Source organism: Tachysurus vachellii, chromosome 24, assembly GCF_030014155.1.
Source record: "Tachysurus vachellii isolate PV-2020 chromosome 24, HZAU_Pvac_v1, whole genome shotgun sequence".
In the NCBI taxonomy this organism is placed as follows: Eukaryota; Metazoa; Chordata; class Actinopteri; order Siluriformes; family Bagridae; genus Tachysurus; species Tachysurus vachellii.
Window position 1 is genome coordinate 1421438 of NC_083483.1, and position 26208 is coordinate 1447645.

Sequence of the window (26208 nt, forward strand, 5' to 3'; positions counted from 1 at the left end):
CCATGCCAAGGTATTGAGGTCTTGGTGGAATTCCTATTCTGCCTGTCTGTTTTTACTTACAACAGACATCAAAAATGTCTAATTTCACATAGGCATTCTGAAGACAGGAAGTACTTCAGGTTTGCTTTGTGTGAAGGAAGTGATTGATTTTGCTGTGTATTTCAGTGTTGCAGAGGCGTTGCTATTAAAGTTGTTTGTGTACAACATTGTTCTACGTACGGGGATGTAAGAGGTAAGAAGGAGCACACTTATACATTGTACACCACGTAGTATACTTCTCTGCTTAAGTAAGGGGCTGGTGCCTTCCCATGTATTTTAGCTAGCAAGTAAAGTAAAGTATAGCGTAGTTAGGATTTTGGTTTCACTTTTGTTTGTAGAGGAGCATGACAAAAATGAAGCAGTTTTAGGTAAGCAGGTTTTGATTTTCTGTTTGTTTCTTTTCTTTGGCTCCACCATTGTCCAGTCCCATCTGTCGTAGTGGTTCTAAAGCATTTTGCATATAATTGTATATATTATTGTATATAAGATTTGCATTGTACAGCACAGTAAAGTAAAACCAACACAAGTGTTGTGTCCCCCTATGTGATTTCTGTTGTTGGTTATTTATGGTAATTTTGTACGGAACCGATTAGCCTTTTCCAGCCTTTCCACAGCCATCTTGGTAATCGGCAGTTGCTGAACCTGAGAAGAACCAGTTGCAAAGGGAGGTATTCAGACCCAGCAGGCACAGCTTTTCGATAAGGTGCTGAAGATGATTCTGTTGAATGCTGAAGTGAAGTCTGAACAGCATTTGTACGTAAGTGTACATTTTGTACAGATGTGTGAAGGCCAGATGGAGGGTCGTGGCAATGGCATCGTCTGTAGAGTGGTTTAAACGACATGCAAACTGTATGGGGTCCAGTGAATTTGGCAGCACGGTCTTGATGTGACTCATGAGCTTCTCGAAAACACTTCATTACAATGGGTGTATTTGCAATGGGACGATAGTCATTGAGGAAGGACACTAGAGTTCTTTGGCTAGTACATTATTATATGTATCACTGGTAAAGTTTTTTTGTGATGAGGTAAGACTATTATCAGAATGTCTGACTTGTCAGTCTCAGTCATGTGAACTCAGTCCTCAGACCTTCAGTCTAGTTGGTCACTGGATAATCAGGATAAAAGATTGCTATTGCATTTTTAATGTCTTTTGTAGCAAAAACAGTCTAAAATGCATATAATAATAGATTATTAATAATAGATTATATAATAGATTAATAGATTAACACAAAGTGTTAACACTGTGGAGTGATCTTCATCCTACTTTGCAGATTTGCCTCAAGTAATAATCATGACAAAAGTTGATGAAATTTGCCCACTGGTTAAAAAGGACATAAGAAAGGTGTACACCAGTAAGAAGATTAAAGAAAAGGTAATTGTGTTCTTAAAGTTGTATACTAGCACTGTAACTGATTACAAAAAGTGGGATTGAAAAGATATGTTCTAATTGTATATAAACACACAATTAGACTGCACCATTATTTATCTTATATATTTATAAAATGTCCATCTCACAGCATTTTGCTCTCCAGAAAATAATTGATTAATATAAACTTCCTGAAAAAACTTCCTGTAAATCATAAAGGCTTCCAAGATTCCAAGTCCAGTGAACTTTTTATTTTAAATATTAATATATAAAGTAATAATAATATTTATAAGTAATAATATTTCCTGTGAAATATTATGAGGTGACTGCTGTCAACTATAAAAAGCTTGCTAGATTATTTCACAAGGTGTCTGTTTAAGGATTTAAATAAAGTTCTGTTCTTCTGTATTTGTTCTCATTTGTGGAAAAAAAATCATCTTTTTCTTACAGACCTTTTAGTGAAAAAAAAATGAATCAGCAAAAAACTATACAATACGTCAAAGATCACAGCAAAGGATGATGGGAAATAATAGAGAGACATAAAGAATCTTTTCACAGATAATCTTATTTCCTCTACTTTAATCATACCTGGTTTGTGTTTATTGATATTTGCTCTGTACATTGTACTTTTATAAAATACAATTTTCAGTTATAATTATGTTTGATCCTACTTATATTTACACTCTAAAAAACGCTGGGTTGTTTTTTCAACCCAAATGCTGGGTTGAGGCCGTTTGGTAGGACTTTGGGCTGTTTTAACCCAGGTTTGGGTTGAAAATTGTCTGGAGCTATAACCCAGTGGTGCTGGGTTGGGAACACGGACGTTAAAGAGAGCATGCACATGTCAACGTGAAAATCGGACGACACCAGTGCGCGAAGCCGCCATCTTCTTTGCGTCTTCAGATAAAAGCGAGTGAAATTCTGTCTGAAACGTCTGTTATTCAATATGTATTTAACGATGTTCATAGCCATAAAAAATCTGCTTTACTGTATAAACTAATGTTATAAGCGCAATTTAGGCTTTCAGTCAGTTAAAGTGAGACTACCTCGCGGCCGTGACAGCCGTGCTCCAACTCACGACAGATCCCAGAACGGTGAACAGGAGAGCGCGTGTGGCATCTTCATCGGAGCTTGGAAGGAAATAGGGTAAATGCTTTTTATATATTACTTGTGTACGTGTTAAATCTACTTTATTATAAATGATTTTGTGTTAGATACGGTTTTGATACGGCGGAGTTTACTTGATGGTAACGTATTTTGTTAGACTTAAGTAAAGTTGGTCACATATTCACAGATTGGAGTTTCCTGAGTCAATAACTCCTGAGCTAAACGCTGTTACTACACAAATAACACCTCTTTTCTATCGTAGTAATGTAGAGACGCAGCTACAACCCAATTTTCCTCAATATCAGCTTTCCTCCGCTGTGGACAAAATACATAAGTCTCTATGTGCAGACGACTGAGAGACCGTCTGCAAAGTGCAAAACCCGAAAAGTGAATACTACAAAAACAGTCAATAACTTCAATGTAATACACTGTACTATCACCAGCTCACACATCACTGATAGTTTTACTACAACACTTATTTGGGGGAAATGTCTTTTTGTATAATTTTTATGATTTTTTTTATATGAAAAGTTATTGACTGTTTTTGTAGTATTTACTTAAGACCATTTTATTTGTGACACACCCAGAATAATTTGGATAATTTAGGAGCAATTCTTGGATAAAATTCCTTTTGACTGACATTAATATTTTCTATGTAATTAGTTGATGGCAGCAAGCAGTGTTCCCTGGTGTGGCAGTTTCTACAGACTGTGGTGTATGGACTTCCTGGGGAGGAGACACCAGCAGTAAGAGTTCTGCCAGCATTCATTTTTGCAGACAAACTGTAAAATTTTATTATTATTACTGTGACCTTACTGCTTCATTGGATTAGGTGTTCTTTACTTGTTCACTGTTACATGAAATGTTTTCATATTTCACACGTATTTAATTGGAAGTAAATTTTCCTGACTGCAGTCAGTTTGATGCATGTTCATTATTCTAAATTCTTCTATTTTTCTTATACAACACTACAATTACATTGCAATTTATTGATTCTTACTGATGATTCTTATATCTTCAGATATTGAGGTTAATGTAAATGTTATGAAATGTTTTCATATTTTAAATTTGTATTCTTAAAGTAAAATTTTCTGACAGTCAGTGAAGCATTTACTGTGATATTTGATACATTTACATGCTGTTATGACGAAATCAGCTCCGTATATTAGACATGTTATATATTAGATTTAAGGTTTGCTGTTTTAGCCTAGACACCCTTTACAAAAATAAGAAAACGTGTATTAATAAAACGAAGGATGACATTTTATTTAGATCACCTAAATTGCTTCCATATACTTCCGTGTTTCCCGTGGGCAGGGATTCATTACCGAAGTAAGTATTGCTGTAGATTCATTATTTTAATCAGTTAAATTTCTGACCCATTTTGGGTTAAATTCAACCCAGCAGTGTAGTCATTTTTAACTAATAGTTGGGTTAAAATCACAACCCAGCATGCTGTGCTATGCTATGCTGTGCTAAAATAACCCAGCGTTGGGTACGTCCCTTTTTGACCCAGCGCTGGGTTGTCAAAATAAACCAAATTGGGTTGTTTTTAACCCAGCAGTTTTTAGAGTGTAAGATCAATAACATTACACAAAACGCAAACATTTACAAGCAGCTATAATCTTATTTCACAGTTATTACATAACCATTTAGGCCCAAAGAATGAATCATATTTCATTAATGACCAAAGTTTCTGAAATTATTTAATCACTATTAATCAGTGTTGTATAAAGTATTAGAAAGCAATACTTGAGTAAAAGTACAAGTATTGTACTAGAAAAAGACTTTGGTAGAAGTGAAAGTTACCTTTTAGAATATTACTCAAGTAAAAGTCTTAAAGTACAGTAAAGTAAAGAACAAATGTTTTAAACTCATGGTATCTTAAGTATGTAACTTAGTGATCCAGCATTAATGTATTCAATGTTAGAGATTTAAGCACTTATGTACGTCGCTCTGGATAAGGGCGTCTGCCAAATGCTGTAAATGTAAATGTAAATATTATATATTATATGACTACATAGTAAGCCAAAAGTTATGGTATTATTTAAAATGGCAAAAGTGGACACCAAAATTTTATGCATGATGTAATGATGCCAGTCTCAAATCAGATCAGTTCATGTACAGTATGTGTGCATTCTCTACAGTGTGTCTAATGAATGCAGTCATTAATAAAAAAATATTCACAAGACAAAGACCAAATCAATAAATGTTATTTTTATTTAGTATTGAATGGTTTGTTTGCATTTATATTTTGTTTGTGCTACAACTCTGGTAATAAGAATAGTGACATTTCACTGCTTTTGGTTGCCGCATTTGCAGCTTTCAGCCGATTAACGTTATAGATAAACGCCTCCAGCTCTGACTGCGCGTGCACGCTGTGCGTCCCTGTGCTTCTCCGTAGAGAGTGCGTGCGTAATGCAGTCTAGGAGCAGTGATTCGGCAAAACTCCCTTATTGCAGTCGCACACATTTCTTCTCATTTTATTTTGTAGCAACGAGTAACGATGCTTAGTGGAAATATAGCGGAGTAAAAGTCTACATTTTATCTAGGAAATATAGCAGAGTAAAAGTAGACATTTTATCTAGGAAATGTAGTGGAGTAAAAGTGAAAGTTGACATAAATTTAAATAGCAAAGTAAAGTACAGATACGTGAAATTTCTACTTAAGTACAGTAATGAAGTATTTGTACTCCGTTACATTACAACACTGCTATTAATTAAATACCAGTACCCCTGCCTCTCTTGACCTCTGCCTTTGAACTCCTCCAGGGAGCTACCATTTTCTCCAAATTGAACTTACGTAATGCCTACCACCTTATCCGTATCCGGGGTGGAGACGAATGGAAGATGGCTTTGAATACCCCTTCTGGTCACTATGAATATCTGGTCATGCTGTTTCGCATGAACAATGCACTGGCGGTCTTCCAGGCCTTGGTTAATGATGTCCTATGAGACTTTATCAAGTTTGTCATTGTTTACTTGGATGATATTCTGATCTTTTCCCGCTCCCTGGAGGAACACAGAAACCATGTTCTAGTCATGTTCCAATGTCTCCTTGAGAATCATCTGTATGTGAAAGCTAAGAAATGTGAATTCCACACCACTAGTACCACCTTTTTGGGCTTCATTCTCTCGCCCGGTAGCATACAGATGGACTCCAACCGGGTTAAGGCAGTTAGGGACTGGCCACCCCCGGATATCAGAAAGCAGCTCCAGCGCTTCCTGGGATTTGCAAATTTCTATTGCAAGTTCATCAGGGGCTTCAGCACTGTGGCTGCCCCCTACACTGGCTAACCTCCACACTCCAAGCCTTCAGCTGGAATCCTGAAGCTGAGCAAGCTTTCACCAGACTCAAGGGCCTTTTCACGACAGCTCCCATCCTAGCTCTCCCTGACCCAGACCAGCAGTTTATTGTGGAGATGGATGCATCTGATGTCGGCATGGGGGCCATTCTGTCTCAGAGATCCGCTAAAGACAACCGGCTCCATCCTTGTACTTTCATCTCAAGGCGCCTCAGCCCGGGTGAATGAAAATATCCTCTAGACGAACGGGAACTTTTGGCCGTCGAGTTGGCCCTGGAGGAATGGCGGCACTGGTTGGACTATCAGCACCCTTTAATACATGTAATAAAGAAGTATACTATTTCTATATTAAATTTTCACATGAAAAAATTCTTTTATTTTATTCAGTTCTATTTAAGTTCAGTCCTTTTTGTTAAATGTGCTTTCTTGCAGTTGCAAAAGAATGTGTTCACAACAGTAGTACTTTTAAAGTAATCAATTATAAGCTCCATTTCACTCTATCAGATGTTCTATTCAATTCAAATTTATTTGTACAGCGCTTTTTACAATTGACATCATCTCAAAGCAGCTGAACAGAACATAACCATAGAACAAAAGGTTATTATAAAGAATAATATAAAGATAGAATACATGTTAATAGATAAATCCGGCTCGGTCACTACCTCAGTGCCTCAGTGCCTCAGATTCTGTCAGAATCATAGCTAGCAAGCTAGCAGAGATAGCTAATTAAGTTTATACAAATTGTCAGCTGTTAATAAGATTAGTTGTATTTAAATCTAACGCCAGGGAATAATAATAGATGTTAATATGCACCAGGTTTAAACAGTCAGATTGACTTAATTGATGTGATGCCTTTGTCTGTGTAAAAGACCTTACTACTCTGAGAGCCAGGGCCTTTTTCAATAGACCTCAAGACAAGTAGAAATGAACTGCTGAAGGAGCTGGAGACATCAGGTACCAAACAGGAGTTGGCAGGTCTTCACTCTAATTATTATTTATAACATTTCTACTGTTTTGTTTGTTTACATTAATGACACATTAATGGCACAATTGTTCATATTTTGGTGATGCTATAATAATGAATAAGAAAAAAACCACAGATTTAAACCCCATTACAAAAAATAAACAAAATATTATAGAGAAAAAAGTAGATAAAAAATTGTTAATCATGGTTAAATATGACATCACTGATAAAGTCATTATTATTATTGTTTTTTTTAAATGTCCACAAAAAGTGGTTATCAAGCAGGATGTAATAGAAGATATCATTTTTCTCAAATACTGAAACACTGAATGTATGAATAACATTCAAAATAACAGTGAGCTGTAGCATAAGCAGATGCGAGACTTAAATTTAATAAAAGCCAATTAAATATGCTCTTAATTAGTCTACACTAGTAATCCCAGTCACAAATTACAATTTTATGACTTTGTGTTTGTAGTTATAGTTGAAGTAGTTAATCATGATTAATATATGAGCTACATAAAGATTTGATGATAATAAAGACCTAAATCCCAATTCTTTTTTCCAAATGGACTTTTTAGCAGATACTCAGATGTTACCCTCTTCAAAGTAATCATTAACAAATCCTGCAATTGCCTTTAAGGCAGACAGAATAAGGACATCTTTTTTGTCATCCATTTCAGTCTCCTCATAATAGTTGCTCACTGGGAAGATGTATTTCAGTGCTGGACCAACTCGGTGGCTACATAACTGCATCTAGACATATAGAAAATACAAACAGTCAGAAAAATGCTAACAAAAATTTTTATTTGCACAATAACAGCAGAAAACAGGATCAAATTTGTATTGACTACAAGAAAAATTAAAAAATTAAACAAAAGTAGGATAATATGTGTAAGAAGTACAAACCTTTTCTTTGATTTTCCTGCTTTTGTAAACCTCAGCTAGATCCTGTGTAACCAGTGGGCAGACAGCAGCATCAATTTTTGTCATCAGAACCACATGAGGGATGCCTGGGGTTTACAGATAAGTTAAAGAAAGCTGTCAGGGTGCACAGAGGATACAGAGACACTAGTCAGAGAAGAGGTGAGATTAATCCTGACACACAAGGGAGATCAGTAATGAGTGGCAGGACGTGGGCGAAGACAAGACATAAATAAAAAAAAAAAACACATGTAAAAACATGAAAGCATGGAACATAAGTGTGTTAACAAGTTTGCATTGTGCTGTGGGCTGCTGCGCAACTCGGCTTGCATCGTTTTGTGTAAAGGAAAAGTTTGTGGAAAAATATGTTTTCACTGAACACATCTCATGCAGGGTTTAGCCTCGGCCTGGAACAGGGCTTGGGAGTCTGCCACGTTGGCCTCGACAGGGGGCGCTAAAGTGTAAATTTCACAAGGAAATACAATATACGAAAGTTTTAATAAAATAAATCAGGAACTAAACTGGAAAGAGGTGAAATTAATCCTGAACCATGATGATCAGCGATAAGACAGAGCAGAGAAAAGATATGAACCAAAACACAATGTGTAAAAGGAAAAAAGCAATAAAAATATGGAACAGAAGCTGAATCGAGCGACCTAATGATGTTTGCTGCTCAGCTCAGCTCACAGCACTCAGTGTGAAGTAGAGATTCAGACCTAAGCAATGTTTTATTTTTATTTATTTAAATGCATCTGTGAAAAGCGCTAACATTCAACAACGCATTCATGCCAGAAAACTTCAGACAGACAAATTAGCTGAAATCCCAAAATACCTCATAAATTTGGCGGCATCAAAAACAGCAGGAGAGTAATACTGAGTGGGAAATTAAATATATTCTTAATGAATGCATTTATGAAGGTTTTAATAATGTTCTTCTTTATTTTCAGTTGGCCCCTAGTTTTCTGAAAAGTTTTCTGAAAGCAACTACAGTCCTTTTTATATAAACTTGAAAGCTTTTACATTTTATGAGAATAGAAACAAACAAACAAACAAATATCTTCTACAAAAAATATACACTAACTATTGAATACAATCAATCCAGAAAAAACAAGGAATATAATAATATAATGAATGTAAGATTCTTACATATATTATAACACATCATTTAGTAACTCACCCAATCTGAGGGCAGATTTTCTGACAGTTTGCATCTTCTGAATCATCTCCTTATCCATTAAGGAGATGCTCTTTGCATTCACTACACTCACCAAACAGTGAACTTTGTCATTCAGACTGGGTTCATGTATGTAGTTTGGATCAGCATCAGTCAGCGGAGAAGCAGGATTAAACTGAGGACAAAGAAAAGAACAGTAAAAGGATATAAAATACTTTAAATGACTGCATCATCTGATCATTTGGCATCTGTAGTTGTAGATAATTTACTGAATATATTATGAGTAAAAAACAGACGATCTTGAATTAAGACATGTTCATTTTCTTTCTTACTTTATAGCCTTCTTTGACACGGCCATGCAGCACATTAATGATGTCATCAGGATGAATTCCATCTTCATCTTGGTTTTCCAAACCCATAACATCAATGAGGACAAACGGCAAGGTGACAGAATCTTTGTCAGTGATTTTGTAAGTTTTGTTCTGTGGAAAGAAAAGAAAAGAAAAGAAAAGAAAAGAAAAGTGCAATAAAAGACTGACAAAAGCAATCCAGACCAGGACGTAGAATCTTATCTAAATAGAACCAGTGTTAGTGCAGGTTTTCAATACAAACAAGCAGAAGCCACACCTGAGACTCTGAAAGCCAAGATCAACAGATTAAAGAGGTGGGACAGAGCGAGACAAATACATGTGCAGACACAAATCTTAAAGAGATGCACATAGGAACACAGACAATAAACAAAGCCCTGCCCGAACGCCCTCTGGTGTTTATACAGGGAACTGTTCAGCGGTCCATGACACCCACAGCATGACAGTGTGGTTAAGAATGTGATCAGAGTGAAAGGGTGAATTATGTACAGTAGAGCATTTGTTATGAAATATAATTAATAAATAAATTAATTCATAAATATTATAATAAATGAATGAATGAATGAATGAATGAATAAATAAATAAATAAATAACTTCCTTTCAGACTCCTTTCAGACTCCTTTTCAGACTCCTTTCAGACTCCCTTTACAATGCACTTAGAACTATAATATTTAAAACATGACTCCAGTATTTAAGATTTGAACGACTGGTTAATTTTCTTATTCTGTTCATTGTTCCTTGAATGTAATGAGAATAAAAAACAACTCTTACTGTTTTTGTGCAGCTCTTTCCAGAAGATGTCCCCTCTGCTGCCCCGAATGCAATTCTTTCCTTGTATGCACTCATCACTGAGCTTACAAAGCAGGACTTCCCAGCTCCGACTGGTCCATGAAGCAGTATTCTGAACTGCCTGATGTCTTGGCGGTTTTCCATAAATTTAAGAAGTTCACTGAACTCAGATTTCAGATTGGTTGGGCTGTTTGGGATAAACACACTGAGAGTTTCGAAATAGAAATATAAACTGGGAAATAAACCTGGGAAATATAACTTTCTCAAGACCTATAATAATCAGTTGAATGTTTGAACATCATGCTGTATTACTAATATATATATATATATATATATATATATATATATATATATATATATATATATATATATATATATATATATATATATATATACGTATATATATATATATATATACGTATATATATATATATATATATATATATATATATATATATATATATATATATATATAAAGAAAAGTGTTTGCAGTGACCTGCAATGTTTCTTCATTAGCTGAATTCTCCTTGACATTTAAATTACATACAGATCACTGCTACTGAACTAATGACGTGACATCTGACCAAACTAATGTAGTTTCACAACAACAACGATGATGTATATAATGTATATAATCAAACTCTTTATTTAAGTTTTGGTCCATATTCTTGCAAACTATGCAGATTTGTAATATTTCTTTAGATATATGGAATATCAAACCTGATTTCAATCAAACAAAACATTCCTAAGTTGATTACTCACTTCCAGTCTAGGTTTCTCCAAGGTCGCTCGAAGTCTGTACACAAAATAAGGACACTTTTGATAATACAGAACTGAGAGAAAAAACAGAAATCATTTTCTTGTTTCTTCTGTTTATTTATTTATTTATATCTCGGTCGATTCGTTCCAACAAAGTGTTCTAACCTTTTGGAGGATCTGGTTTTGAATTTCCCCGTCCCATTTTTTCCTCCTTTGATGTCGATTTTCTTCCAAAAACCTAAAATATGCCTTTTTCTTAAATTGAAATAAAAACATGTTCAAAAGTATTTCATGAATTTATGATCTGTAGTGAATTTTCTCTTTGATAGCGTGGAAAGAAAATGGCACATACCAAGCGTAAGCTCAGCAGGATTCTTTCTTTTGCTTTTGCTTTCACTTTTCCCACCTTCTCCTTTCTCTCTCAATACCACACACACACACACACACACACATGCAGTTCCCCCTACACACCACACACACACACAAGTCAAGGCAAGTCAAGGAGTTATTTTAGCCACATATCACTGAAGCAGTAGTGAAATGAAACAACGTTCCTCCAGGACTCTGGAGCTACAGAAAATATATCATTACAGAATATTGGTATTGTATGACACACAGGATATAGTCAAATTCTAATAAGCTACTAAATCTGATATGCACAGGGTCAATAAAATCTGATTTAGTATTATAAATGTTTATGTTCCCCCACTCTTACAAAGACAGACGTCAGCTACATATACAATACATGGACTTTATCCACATTTATTGTCTAAAGACATTAGCATAATCATCAGCTCTGTTAATGCTATGTTTCACTGCATGAACAATAAGGACATTCACGTCGTCGTTGGCATCCAGCTCTTCGTAGTAGTGCTTCAAGGGAAAGATCTGATACATGGGGTTGCCTAGTATGTGACTGCAACACTGCATCTGCAGACAGACAACATGGAAATGTTAATAAAATTAAACTCTGTGCTTTATAATAACATTCACAAAATGAATCACTTTGTTTTATACATTTTATTTAAACATTTTGTGTTGCTTTATAATTCTCAGTGGTGTAAACACATATGCTTATGTTCATGACAGCACAATCAGACTGGGTCAAAATTATATCATGCAACAGAACAATGATCCCAAACACACCACAAAACAACATCTGAACGTCTAAAGAAGAAATAAGTCCAAACCTCAACCCCATTGAGATGCTGTGGTAGTATCTTAAAAGAGCAGAGCATAAACAAATATCTTCAAACATCATTAAATTGAAGCAATATTGTAAAAAGGGTTGGGCCTGAATTTCTTCAAAACTATGTGAGTGTCTGAAAAAAGAATCAAATTGTAAATTGACCGTTTTTGTGCAAATTTTTTTGGTGTTGCTGATGCTCTCATTGAAATTCAGTGTTTGAAGGCACTACAGTATCTACTGAATTCACAAAACCCGAAGCTCCACCTCCAACATGTCCATGTACCAAGACTGTTAGATGACTGACCTCTGGATTGCTGATCTGAAAGTGTCTTAAAAATGTTTTCATCTGGTTCCTTCCACTGTTACATAAATATTAATACCAGTAATGAAAAAAACAAAATCTTGACTGTAATTTTGGGGATATGAAGTAACATTATTACTTCAGAAGGTTCAGTTTCTAGTTTCATTGCATTGTAACAGTCAAAGGTAAAGCTGGGAGATTACGTTAAGTAGTGTGACCCATTCAAACTGTCAATCTATTTTTCCTTGTTGATTACACCATACATGCCAACATTTACTTACCAATCTGCTGTTCTCCATAAATAATTATAATCTACAAAAAATTGACCCAGAAATAATAATAATAAAAATAATAATAAAAATAATAATAATAATAATAATAATAATAATAATAATGATGACAACTATAATAATAATAACAATAACAATAATAATTGTTATTATTATTGTTATTGTTATTATTATTATTATTATTATTATTATTATTATTATTATTATTAATTAATTTATTTATTTATTTACATTTTTAAAAGTGGAAGGTTATTTTGCTAAACTCCGTTAATTTGCCAAATTTATATAGACTTTATTTTTGCAATATTTGTATTTGTAGACTTTATTATTAAACCCTTTGGAACTGTCAGTAGACTTTAGGTGGACCTTAATCTGTTTTTTTTGGTATCTGGACTTTCTGAGGTAAAATAAAGCTTTGAAGGGATCGACACATCTAGTGTGTCGACGTCCGCGAATCGACTCAATGCAATTCGCTCAATATATTTTCGTTTTACTCGGTTATCATCCCCTTTCTTACCGTTTACAGAGAACAGATGACTTGCTTGTGGATGCTGAATGGATGTGAAGATGATCGATGGTTAGATGGATAGATAGATAAGAAGATGGAAATTGTGCATTTTTTAGTTAAAGAATATTAGGAAACATGTTCATCCCATTCACAGTTAAACCTCAACCTACACAAAGCGTTTCTGTAAAACAAAATATCCCTCTCACTCTTAAAATTTACTCAATTTATTCAATTGACAAACAGTTGTGCTTCTTTTTCTGGAATTGAATTACGTTCCATAAATTCTTAGTTTCTTAATATTAATGTTTGTAATGAGACAAATATAGATTTTTTCAGTTTCCCACATCAGGTAAGAAGTGAAAGCAGGACAGAGATAGGTCCAGATCACAGATACAGAATACACACATGCAGGAAACTGTAAAGAACAAAAAGGCATAATGAGAGAAGTCATTTAGAACATTTTATATATAAAAATACATAGACCAACTGTGCTTAGTGTATTAAAATAATCAAGTTTTTATTCATCGGTGACATGCAAAAGATTTACTGAACTTTAAAGTAGGAATTTGACCCCAGTGTTAATCACAAATTACATAAGTTAGTTCCACAATTAATCGACTTTAAACAGTAAAATGACATTTGTAAAAATGCACCTGTTTTTTTGCATACAATTATTTCTAATTATCTATATTTTTGGTCTAACTATTTCACATTCACTTTTTATTTGAATCATCTTTACTTACATTGCAGTCACTCAGCATCATTTTCATGCACCTAAGCAGTACTAATGTTAAACAAGTATGAAACTTTTTTTTTTACTCTATTTGCACCAGTCTACAAGCTGAGATTAGTTAGTTAAGTCTTCTACATAATCATTAGTGAAGTTGAGTATTTGCCGCAGAGCGAACAGAACCATGGTGTCAGTGTCCTGACAGGCCCTTGTATTGTAAAATCAAGGAAAATCTTTTATTTCTTGAAATGACGTCTCACCCTTTAACTTATCAAACCAAGATTTATTGTGGTATCTTTAAATATCCAGGAGAATTGTTCAGGCATGGGATGACAAAATGACACTGAACAGCTGAAATATATTTATTTTTTAACTGTGCCCTCCAGTACAGTTGCAGCTACTTTAGAATATTTTGATTATGTAACTAGAACAGCAAATCTAATTTTGATTTAGTCCTGAAATGTAATCATGAAAGGGGGGCACGGTGGCTTAGTGGTTAGCACGTTGGCCTCACACCTCCAGGGTTGTGGGTTTGATTCCCTCTCCGCCTTGTGTGTGTGGAGTACTCCGGTTTCCTCCCCGGTCCAAAGACATGCATGGTAGGTTGATTGGCATCTCTGGAAAATTGTCGTAGTGTGTGAGTGAATGAGAGTGTGTGTGTGTGTGTGCCCTGCGATGGGTTGGCACTCCGTCCAGGGTGTATCCTGCCTTGATGCCCGATGACGCCTGAGATAGGCACAGGCTCCCCGTGACCCGAGGTAGTTCGGATAAGCGGTAGAAAATGAGTGAGTGAGTGAATGCATTTGATTCATTGTGCTCATCATTTTAGACATAGACCGTCACTTGCCTTGCTTTCTGTTGCAGCACTATCTTTCCTCTGTAGTAAAGGATCAACAAATGTTTTTTTTCTTTTCTGGACATGGACCGCCAGGTACACTCTGGGTAAGTTGTGAAGAAGCTGCAGTACACACCAAAATGTTATTACTACAACCCAAGAAGATTTTTTACAAACTTGCATATTTGATGAATAAAAACAATTATGCGTAATGGTTTGGGCCTGACTATGGGTTACCTGCACTGGGGTCCTGCTCCAGAAGATGTTCTTTCGCTTTGGCAGACTGAGACAATACTGTGGCCAGCAACTACAACACACAAACATTAATGTTTAATTCTAGAAACATTATTTCTGTGTAGATTTTTTTCTAAAGGATTTGTAGCCTGCTTGTCGCACCTTTACCCCCTCGGCTTGTGCGTGTAGCCCAGGCACATTTACGCCATGTGTGTTGATCCCTGGGGAATGTGTTGGAGTGATTGGGACGGGCACAGGGGAGCTTGCGAGATGAGCATTGGCATTTTCCACCGTACCACTGACTGAAGAGCGGCCGCCGCTCAGACTCCCTGAGCTGCCAGCACCTAATGAACAAATAGCGAACAAGTAAAATGTAAGATTTAAAAAAAAACCCACAAAGATATAGTACACCATTTTGCATTCTGAGTAGTTTGCTTGTGTATGAGGTGTTTCATCTGAAATTCTTTATTTTGAAACTAAGCAAGTGCAGCAATTATTATAATTATGCTAGTTAACACGTTTTTTCTCATGTTTAATTTTTAAATTTATTGTTCATTTCATTACATTTAACAGCACCAAAAAAAATGGCATGACCCTGAATGATGTGATCAAAAAAAACATGTGCATAACCCAACTAACTGTTGAATAATTTCAGCAATAGCCAGCAATTTGGAATAAAGCCCAAAGTGCGTATGTACGTATACTCTGATCAGCCATAATATTAAAACCACTGACAGGTTAAGTGAATAACATTGATTATCCTGGTACAATGGCACCTGTCATGGTGTGTATATAAGGCAACAATTGAACAGTCAGTTCTATGCGCAGACCATTCGGAGTGCTCATGCTGACTCCTGTCCACTGCTGAAAGTGCATACAATAAGCATGAGAGCATCTGACCTGGACCATGGAGAAACAGAAGAAAGTGATTAGGTCCACTTTTTCATCATGTGGACGGCCAGTTACTTAGGGAGGAGATGGTGCCAGGATGCACTGTGGATGCACTGTGGGACACCTACCTAAACATTGCATACCTAGAACATGCCTTTATTGCAACAGTATTCCCTAATAATGTGTCCTGCTACACTGCAAGAATGGTTTAAGAATCAGGATGCTGATCAAGGTGCTGACTTGGCCTCCAAATTCTCCAGACCTCAATCTGAACAAACATCTGCTGAACAAACAAGTCTAATCTACTGTATGGAGGCTCCACCTTACATCTTACAAGACTTGGATCTACAGGATCTGCTGCTAATGCCTTGGTGCCAGATACCACAGCATATCTTCAAAGGTCTTATGATTGATCAGAGTATATGTAATCTAAAAGTGTGTGGATGTGTGTAAAATCTTTAATACCTGCTAAAGGCTTCCTCAGGACCGAGATCTCTTCACTGGAACTGCTTTGCTGCACACTTGACGTTGGGGAGCCATGGGGACTGGACGTGAACCTGAAACACAAACACACATACACACAGATTTCTACACATGTCAGTATTCCACTGCCATACATTATATACAAACAGAAAGCAGGGTGTTAGTTGACCCAAAGAGCAAAATACAACTCTATAGTTTAAAAATGATTAGTAAAATAATATAAAAATGTGCTTATTTGATATATATATTCTTAAAAAATACACGTCTGAACCTGAGACAAATCCATCTGTCTGTTTGACAAGTGTATTTGAATTGTCCTGTATTTGCATACATTTTCTTCATTATTATCAAGTAATACCAGATGAATTGGCAACATAGTCGAAACGCTGTTTCGCTGTTTTGATTGGTAAGTTGTGGCCAAGTATAAAACTGTAAATACTGAAAGCTGAACTGAACAGTAGACCTGTGTAACTACACACCATTTGCCGAGTACTTCTGATATACTAACATCTGATTAGATTTACGAAACAGAATTTTATGTCAAAATTAACTTTCTTGAATGTAAAAAACTTTATTAATGTAAATATGAGCGTGTGTATGTGTCTGTATGATGACTGTACTACTGGAAAATCTAAAGATAATGATTTTCAACCATTAGAATGAATTGGAACTTATTGTGTAATGTAGAATTATATTCCATATCACTACAGTAGCACAACAGAATTGTAAATGAGAGATAATCTATTGCTTCACACAAAGGTGGAGAACCATGGAGTGCAGTTCTGTTTATATTTTCTTGAATAATCCATCATTTTAGTTTAATGACTTTTTGATTATTTTTACCAGGATTTTTAAACAGGGTTCATTTAACCAGTTTGATGAAATGGGAAGCAGAAACTCAACACCAGAAAATGAACCTTCACAACAAGGTAAGTTGAGTGCAGGTGTAAAACATCCTTTAAAAGTTTATATATACCTGTATTTCACTATAGCAATAGTATGGCCATGTTTGTAATTAAAGCACAGTTTGACTGTTTGTGGCCAAATAAACATGATAAAACATAGGAAGTGAAAAGTATAAACCATTAAACTAGCCTCAACACTCTTCATGTAAATGTGGCTTGTTGTGTTGTTCATAATATTTACTTGTAAAATAAAGAAATGAAACAAAATAGAAATTGTGAATATCTACTGAGATGACGTTTGTAAATTAAGCCACCCAACATGGGTCATGACCCCTAGTTTGACAACCCCTTTATTAATATTAAAAGGTCCAAAGGTATAAATGAGAAAGTATAGAGAGGCTGCAGAGGATAAAGATCATTACTGACCAATCAAACAGCTAACAGCTTGTCGAGTTGTTGAAATTACTCAGAATTTTACAGCCTAACTCTTTTGGATGTCTTTCAGAATTTGATAAGCCATGGAGGACAATGCATTGGGGTTAAGTGTCTTAACACTTCTAGAAAAAAGTTTGTTTGTTTTATTTTACATTGGCATGTGTCATGGCTACCTCAGTCAATTCCTTACCAGACCACCAGAGGGCAGCCCTGTAAATATTATTTGAACTCTTCTTTTGTTGTTGTTCCCATTTCAGAGAACAGGAATTTATAATATTACACTGACCATTTTTTGTGCTGTGTGATTATTCATCTTATTTAAGCTCCTTTGTTCTCTGTTCTTTGTACATTAACATCACAGTTTGGTTGTTAGTCCACAGCCTCGTTTTGGTGTTTCTGTATTCAGGTTCTGAGCAGGTTGTTAATTTGAACCAATTTTGCTTTAAATCTTTCACTCACTCACTCACTCACTCATTTTCTACCACTTATGATGCCAATCAACCTACCATGCATGTCTTTGGACCGGGGGAGGAAACCGGAGTACCCTGAGGAAACCCCTGAGGCACGGGGAGAACATGCAAACTCCACACACACAACCGGGAGGCGGGAATCGAACCCCCAACCCTGGAGGTGTGAGGCGAACGTGCTAACCACTAAGCCACCGTGTCCCCCCTTAAATCTTTCAATCGTATTTAAAAAACAAAACATACAAACAAAACATTTTCCTGTTTTTGTGAACCGTAAGGACTTTTTTATAGATTTCATATTTACACATATATTTACACATATATACAAAAAGACATAATTGAAGAGAAACTGAGGAGGTTCAGGCTCAGCAGTTCAGACGCTCGGTTTGTCAGGATTCTGCTTGTTGGTGAAGTCTGAGCAGGAAAGTCCAGTTTCATAAACTCAGTTAATAATGCATTTCAAAAACGAATCACCTGTGGCGCTCTTGTAGCTTCAGTTAGAGCGACTTTCACAAAAGAAGTATGTTGCAGTTTTTAGTCCATAACTTACAACTTGATATGTTAATTGAGATAATAAGGAGTCATAATTAAACCGGCACAATAAGGAATATTAGAACATGCTACATCATTAACCACAGAAGGGTTGTTATAATGTCTTTGATCATAAAGATGCAGACATCACAGCCTCCTTCTTAGGTGTCAGACACTTGTGTCAATCACCAGTTGTACTGCCTCTAGAACACGTTCTTATGCAGAAATCATGAGAAAATTAAGTCGTTAACACAAAACACAAAAGAAAATATAATAATACATGGTCTCTTAGGACTTCCTAATATAGAGAAATATAATAAGAGAAATAATAATATAAGAGAAATATGTTTATGACCCAATCTATTTCCAGTGATCATCTCCGGTGATTACATATCCAATGTGTTTGATTAACTGAGGTACAACTGAATTAAATGTTTTATTCGGTAGATAACATGAAAAATTCAATATGTCGTTTTTTATCTGTTCATTTCCCCTGTATATAACTTCTCAGCATAAGCTGAAATTAGCCACAGAAATGCTATCTGCATGTTTTGCATAAAATGGTAGAAATTATAAAGTTATACTAGCTTTAAATCTCCAGGTGTACAATGCAATAAAGACTAATCAATTCGCAACAAATACTTATGTTGACAAGACCAGACAAATTGTGCCCACTGGTTAATAATGACATAAGGAAGATCTAAGACAATTACATAGCTAGATGTTCAGTGCCTTGTAAAAATATTTAACTTGTAAATAAGAAACCCTTGAGAGTTTCCACAGTTTATAGTTTATAGGGAGCTGTCAGAATCATGAGGGAGTCCAGACCCATGCAGGATAAAGCAACAGGGGCAACAAGCATTTATTAATGAACAACACAAAGGAAACACTAGGAATACAACTGAGTGACAGAAGAAATAGAAATAAAAGAAATCACAGAACACAAAGACATGGAAACAAGAAAAACGGAACCATGAGCATGAACTGGACACAAAAAACAGGTTTTGGGCCCCGATCATTCAGTACATTAAGATTAATAGGCATGACTCATCATGGCAATATCATCAATCATTTGCTTAGATGCACAATGTCTGCTCATCTCCTGATCTGGCTAATCTTATCCTTACCAAGGTCTGCTAGAAGCTGTTTATGAGCCTGAGTCTCGCCAACTCATCTCCAGTTCCCCGTTCCCTCTCATATTCTACAAAAACAAACTCAGGTAATAACAATTTCTAGTCACAAACAACTACCAGTCACGCACACAGGAGGTCACACAAAAGCTCCTCAGTAAAAATTTCCACCACACAGGGAACAGAAGACAAAGACTCAGCAAAAGACAAGCACAACACAATAGTTATATATAGGGGAGGAAATGAGGATCGGGCGGGGCAAACACACACGTGAAACACAAAATGTACTGTGATATAGAAAAAGCCCTGCCAGATCGCCCCCTGGTGGTCTGTCAGGAAACTGCCCAAGCAGTCCATGACAGAAAGACTGTAACTGACATCCTAACATTTCATTTACAGAATGTCAAACTGATTATTTAAGCAGAATTCTTTTGCATAAATTTTTACCCTAAAATACTGATGGCAACCAAGTGAATTATATGAGTAATTCTACTGTTAGAATTAACAATAGAATAGCTAGGAGTAGCTGGAACTGTATCACTGTATGACTACAGGAATGAAGGGAACAGAACACAGACCCAATTGTAGAGAATTAAATGGGTTTAATTTAAGGCAATGCGGAATGGACAGTGCAGGAAGGGAGTGAGATGGTGTTTGCTTGTCGAGTTTAGGATTTAAACTCTGGTTCTCGGTGTGAGAGTCGATTGTTCCATCAAGGATGGAGAAAGCAATCCGGTTTGGCCAAGAAAAAGAATTTAGCACCAAAAGGGAGAAGAGAAGAGCTGGCATTAAGAGAGTTGATGATGTTTTACCCCATGGCCACATGTTCAGGATAGGACTGCCATGATCCACCATGTTGACCCAGGTTTAGAGTGTTTTAGCAGTTTATTGGAATGGAGAGATATTGAATGGAGTGAGATAAGGTGAATGAAGGCGAAGTCGGACTGAGAATTTCAGAAAGTGAAACAGGAACACAAACAGACAGGAAGTAACCTTGCAGTTTTCTGTACATTAATGTACATTTGTATTTGTTTTAGATGCAGGAGTGTAGTTATCGACTTGGGATTCCCATGAATCACATCTTTCCTGTGAAGGACTACCATGAGGAGATAGACACAGATGATGACATGGATCTTCTGATTCTCAAGGCACTTGATGTCACGGTTGAAGCGCCTACCTCGCCTCCCGAGCGCCAACACAGAGAACCGTCTCCTGAGTGTTAATTGTTTCCGGACTGCATTTCCGATAATCCTTGCACCGGGACTGATTACACCACCACCTGTTCCCCATTTCCCACGCCTATATAAGCTGAACATGACCTTGACCCCGGTGCGAAGTCTCGATCTGCTACTGCGATCATTCTGAGCGTTTTCCTGTTTTGTCTCTAGTTCTGGTTTTGTGATTCTGTTTCTGTCTTCCTGCTTATTGATTGTTTGCCGCCTGCCCTGACCTTCTGCCTGTTATTACCGACTACGTACTTTGCCGCACCTGCCCTGTTGTGTTTGCCATTATTGACCTTTGCCTTTTGTTTACAAGTTTGTTCAATAAAAGCTGCAAATGGATCCTCAGCCTTACAACACTTCATTACACTTGATCAGATTGTGCACGTCGCTGCTGATGCAATGAAGAAAACATCCTCTAACTCCATTGACAAACCAGAGTAAAATATCAGATCTTAATACATCAGTGACGTATTACTTCAACTGATTTATAAACTATTTAAAATATACTCTAGCGCTTTGCTGCTGCTGTGATCTAAACTCTCTCCTCCAACCCCGACTCCACCATGCCGGAACCTGTGTTCGTTGTACCAGTTTACGTCATAAATCTCCACATATTTTTCTCTCTCTCTCCCCCTCTCTCTCTAATTATTTAATTATTTATTTATCCATTCATTCATTTATTACTTTCCAAAAATGCGTAAGCGAGCAAATCTAATACTATGCATGATTAGTGGTTCTGTTATACGGGAGGTTTATTCTATTTTCTAGTCGCTGCTCTTCGCGCTCTGACCACGCATGCGCACGGACGGGCGCGTGGATTCTTGCCCAGAACAGAATCATACCGCCAACACTAACTGTATGCATATCATCTAATAAATTCTCATTTGACAAAGTGGTCCTGACAGAACTGAAATTCTCTTAACCTAACCAAACTTAATTGCTACAATTTTTGTTTTCTTTACATTAATTTTGCTTAATTTTCTTCATCGCTTTTCTCTTCACTTGTTTTTGCCTTTTTTGTCACTCTTTCCTCACTAACATTTGCCGGTTGTTTTAATAAAAACCTGTCCGGTCGGCATATCAGATGCGGTGTAGTCGCACAAGTTCAAATTTTTAACGGATCCAATGCTCAATACGGATCCGTAAATTACGGAACCGTAAATTACGGATCCGTAAATTACGGATCCGCAGATGATCGGCACCTCACGCAGCGCCTTTGCGACTCTCCACAGGAAATGAATGACTTCCTGTTTATCGGCCATTGTTTGTCATGTGCAGTGGAAAGGCGGCTTTAACCGAGTGAGACAAGGGAAGCTGAGGTGGGGAAACAGAGCACACGTGGTTATTGGGGATCTTTGTTTCGGCGGCGGCGGCGGTTCGGATGCTCGTATCTCAAAAATCTGCTCGTATATCAAGACAAAAATTTGGTCGAATCACAGCTCGTATCTCAGAAAATTCGTATGTCAAAGCACTCGTATCTTGAGGCATCACTGTATATGGTATATTTTAATAGAGTAAAATACTGTATACAGTGTAGTGTATAAACAGTAGGCTGTAGGTACTAAGGTCTTTATATTAATACAAGACCAGCACTAAACCATTATGCAGTAAAAAAGTAGCTGAGAAAGCAGCACACACAGAATTCCTGGAAAACACGGATTAATTAATGTGAAGAGATTGATAACTATATTTTAAGAGGTGGATGCTAAAGTCCAGGGAAGTAAAGCTTTCACTTTCAATTTAATCTACACTGAACAAAAATATAAACGCAACACTTGTTTTTGCCACCATTTTTCATGAGCTGAATTTAAAGATCTAAGACTTTTCTATGTACGCAAAAGGTCTATTTCTCACATATATTGTTCACAAATCTGTCTAAATCTGTGTTAGTGAGCACTTCTCCTTTGCCAAGATAATCTATCCACCTCACAGGTGTCATATCAGATGCTGATTAGACAGCATGATTATTGCACAGGTGTGCTTTAGCCTGGTCACAATAAAAGGCCACTCTAAAATGTACAGTTGTACTTTATTGGGTGGTCGGTTTGAAGTTTGTGGTGTTTTAAACAACGAGGTCGTGTGGAAATAAAGTACAAAGTGCAAATGGAAAGATTTTAAGTACAAAGTGCATATGGAGTAATGGCATGAAGTAAAAATGAGTCTGGGCACATGCAAAGCCTCAGACAATGAATTTGAAACACTGGACAATATAGTGTTAGAGGTGGTTTGTGCATACATATTGTATCAAACAGTATAGCAGGGTATAGCAGGCATAAGGCACAGAATTTTCTTAAACTAAATAGTAATAAAACAGAATTTCTCATTATAGGCACAAAATCTGTGCTTAACAAATTCTCAAATTTTCTTATTTCCATTGATGAATCTCTCATAGCTCCCTCATCTCAGGTTAAGTCTTGGTGTCATCTTTGATAGTACCCTTTCTTTCACCTCTCATGTAAATAATGTTACTCGGGCTGCATACTTTCACCTTCGAAATATCAATAGGCTTCGCTCCTTTCTCACGATCCAATCAACCACCACTCTTGTTCACAGTTTAGTAACCTCCCGGCTTGACTACTGTAATTCCCTTCTTATTGGGCTTCCTCACAAAACCCTTCATAAGCTGCAACTTGTTCAAAATTCTTCTGCCCGCATTATCACTCGTACTTCCTCTATCCATCATATTACACCTGTTCTGGAACAGCTTCATTGGCTTCCCATTATTTTTCGTATTAAGTATAAAATTCTTCTTCTAACATTTAAAGCTATCCACAATCTTGCACCTTCATATCTTCTTGATCTTCTTCATACTCCAAAACAAACTCGTACTCTTCTTACGAGATCTTCTTCTTCCACTCATTTCATTGTTCCCTCTGTCCGTCTTGTAACTATGGGGAATAGAGCTTTCAGTTACTCTGCACCTCAGCTCTGGAACTCACTTCCATCTGAACTCCGTAATATTGTTTCTCTTTCATTATTCAAATCTCAGCTTAAAACTCATCTGTTCAGTTTAGCTTATTCTACACCATAATTTGTACTGCTGGTCTAATTTGTATCGCAATGTAGCTATTCGATTTTGATTGTCTTTGTTGTTTTTTGTACGGTGACCTTGAGTGTTCAGAAAGGCGCCTTTAAATAAAATGTATTATTATTATTAGAATCTGGGAAAGTGCTCTTTTATTAAAGGTCAAAAATTTAGTGCAACTTAGTGAAAGAAAAAGAGCGGCAGCAGTGCTGGACTTCCTTGTGGTGATGCCCGTGGTGCTTATGTCTGCTGCCGGTGTCTCTTCAGAACCACGTAGTACAATGACACTGAACAGAAAATGTGGGACTTCAAGCTTAATTACCCAAATGTTCGGTTTGTCAGGATTTTTTGTCTCTGGAGCAGGAGTATCTAAAGTCCAGCTTTATAAACTCAATCAATAACATTGTGATGCTCTTACTAATTCAGTCAGTTTTAGTTTCACAAAAACTGTAAATATTTTAAAATTGTAGTAAACTAAGACTTCTGATTATTTCTTCTTCTTTCTATTTTTGCTGGATTGTAAAAAGTGTGATTGAAAACATATGTTATAACTGTATATAAACACACAATTAGACTGCACCACTATTATTTATCTTATATATATATATATATATAAAATGTCCATCTCACAGCATGTTGCTCTCCAGAAAATAATTGATTAATATAAACTTCCTGAAAATTCTTCCTGGAAATCATAAAGGCTTCCAAGATTCCAAGTCCAGTGAACTTTTTATTTTAAATATTAATATAAAAAGTAATAATAATATTTATAAGTAATAATATTTCCTGTGAAATATTATGAGGTGACTGCTGTCAACTATAAAAAGCTTGCTAGATTATTTCACAAGGTGTCTGTTTAAGGATTTAAATAAAGTTCTGTTCTTCTGTATTTGTTCTCACTTGTGGAAAAAAATGTTTTTCTTACAGACCTTTTTCTTATTTATTAATTTCTTTTAAATAAATGGTTTGTTACTATTGTTTTTTTTTGGGTTTTTTTTTCAGATGCAGGAGTGCAGTAATGCACTGGGGATTCCAATGAGCCACATCTTCCCTGTGAAGAATTACCACGAGGAGACTGACACAATTGATGACATGGATCTTCTGATCCTCAAGGCACTTGATCAGATTGTGAATCTTGCCAATGATCAGCTGGAAAACCAAACCTCTTCTGAATAACTGGAGTGAAGACTTTTTTTCACTTTTACACTCATGAGAAGAGTCAACATAGTGAAAAAAAAATGAATCAGCAAAAAACTATACAATATGTCAAAGATCACAGCATCAAAGGATGAAGGGCAATAATAGAATAAAGACATAAAGAGACATAAAGAATCTTTTCACATATAATCTTTCATTTAAGCTCATTGTCTCTACTATAATCATACCTGGTTTGTGTTTATTGATATTTGCTTTGTACATTGTACTTTTATTTAAATAAAATAAAATACCGTTTTCAGTTATAATTATGTTTGATTATATATTTAAGATTCTATATCCTATATTTAACATTAAAACACTAAAACATTCATACAAAACAATAGAAATTATTAAGCGAGATTAAGAAAGAAATAACTGTGGATTAATATCAATAAAGTAATTTATTTATTAAATAAACGAAAGAAAGACTCTTTAGAGCTATAAGTGTACAGTAAGTGAAAATAGGACCCAAATTGTTTTTGGAGGGTCTCAAAACAGTTAAAAGTGTTATACCATTCCTGCAATAATAGATACAGGACAAAGCATGAGCAGGAAGAAACAAGGAAAACATTCAAATTAATCATTTATTTTACCAAGCAGGCTTGCATGATCTCTAACACGCTTCATTTTTGCAAAGACGTCATCTTCCATTCTTGGGACTGAGTCAACCCATAAATTGACAGAGGAGTTAAAATATGATGTGGAAGATTATAAAAACAAGGAGGATGTGCAAATAATATGTCAGTAATTATCTAATGGACTTATCAATCAAGATGATTGATAATGGACATCAATCACTTGATTATTTTGTTTTTAATTTGCTAATGCACAGATTTGCATGAATATAAAAAAAATATATTTTCTAGGCTTTTATAAAATGTATCTGCCCCAGTCACGGGTCACTCACTGTCATTTCAGTGGATGAGGTGTTGCTTTAACATGAACAGGAATCTCAAGATGTTTTGTTCCTTCACAGAACAATGAGCATATCAGTGACTTTTATATGTGATCTGACACAAAGCTCTAGAAACACTCATTA

The 26208-nt window shown here is 36.0% G+C and overlaps 3 protein-coding genes across 5 annotated transcripts in view; 2 read left to right on the plus strand and 1 right to left on the minus strand.

Annotated features, from left to right (window-relative positions):
* LOC132839729 (interferon-induced protein 44-like) overlaps nucleotides 1-26208 on the plus strand; it is a 61835-nt gene that overhangs the window by 20132 nt on the left and 15495 nt on the right. The gene's annotated exons all lie outside the window — the stretch shown is intronic.
* LOC132839611 (interferon-induced protein 44-like) lies at nucleotides 1295-25406 on the plus strand. Its single transcript, XM_060860679.1, has 2 exons — nucleotides 1295-1411; nucleotides 24975-25406. Exons 1-2 carry the CDS (start codon nucleotides 1331-1333, stop codon nucleotides 25146-25148), a joined length of 255 nt encoding a protein of 84 aa, XP_060716662.1. The 5' UTR covers nucleotides 1295-1330; the 3' UTR covers nucleotides 25149-25406.
* LOC132839768 (interferon-induced protein 44-like) lies at nucleotides 6170-9360 on the minus strand. Its single transcript, XM_060860925.1, has 4 exons — nucleotides 9211-9360; nucleotides 8882-9053; nucleotides 7690-7793; nucleotides 6170-7536 (listed from the first exon to the last, which is right to left on the minus strand). The coding sequence occupies exons 1-4, from the start codon at nucleotides 9295-9297 to the stop codon at nucleotides 7369-7371; spliced, it is 531 nt and encodes a 176-aa protein (XP_060716908.1). The 5' UTR covers nucleotides 9298-9360; the 3' UTR covers nucleotides 6170-7368.

Excerpts from the sequence above, each read along its gene's own strand:
- LOC132839611 (XM_060860679.1), top strand. The coding sequence starts at position 1,331 with ATGACAAAAGTTGATGAAATTTGCCCACTGGTTAAAAAGGACATAAGA. Across the intron at positions 1,412-24,974 it reads GTAAGAAGATTAAAGAAAAG|ATGCAGGAGTGCAGTAATGC; the intron begins GTAATTGTGTTC and ends TTTTTTTTTCAG.
- LOC132839768 (XM_060860925.1), bottom strand. The coding sequence starts at position 9,297 with ATGGGTTTGGAAAACCAAGATGAAGATGGAATTCATCCTGATGACATC. Across the intron at positions 7,794-8,881 it reads AAAATCTGCCCTCAGATTGG|GCATCCCTCATGTGGTTCTG; the intron begins GTGAGTTACTAA and ends TGTAAACCCCAG. Across the intron at positions 7,537-7,689 it reads GCAGGAAAATCAAAGAAAAG|ATGCAGTTATGTAGCCACCG; the intron begins GTTTGTACTTCT and ends CTATATGTCTAG.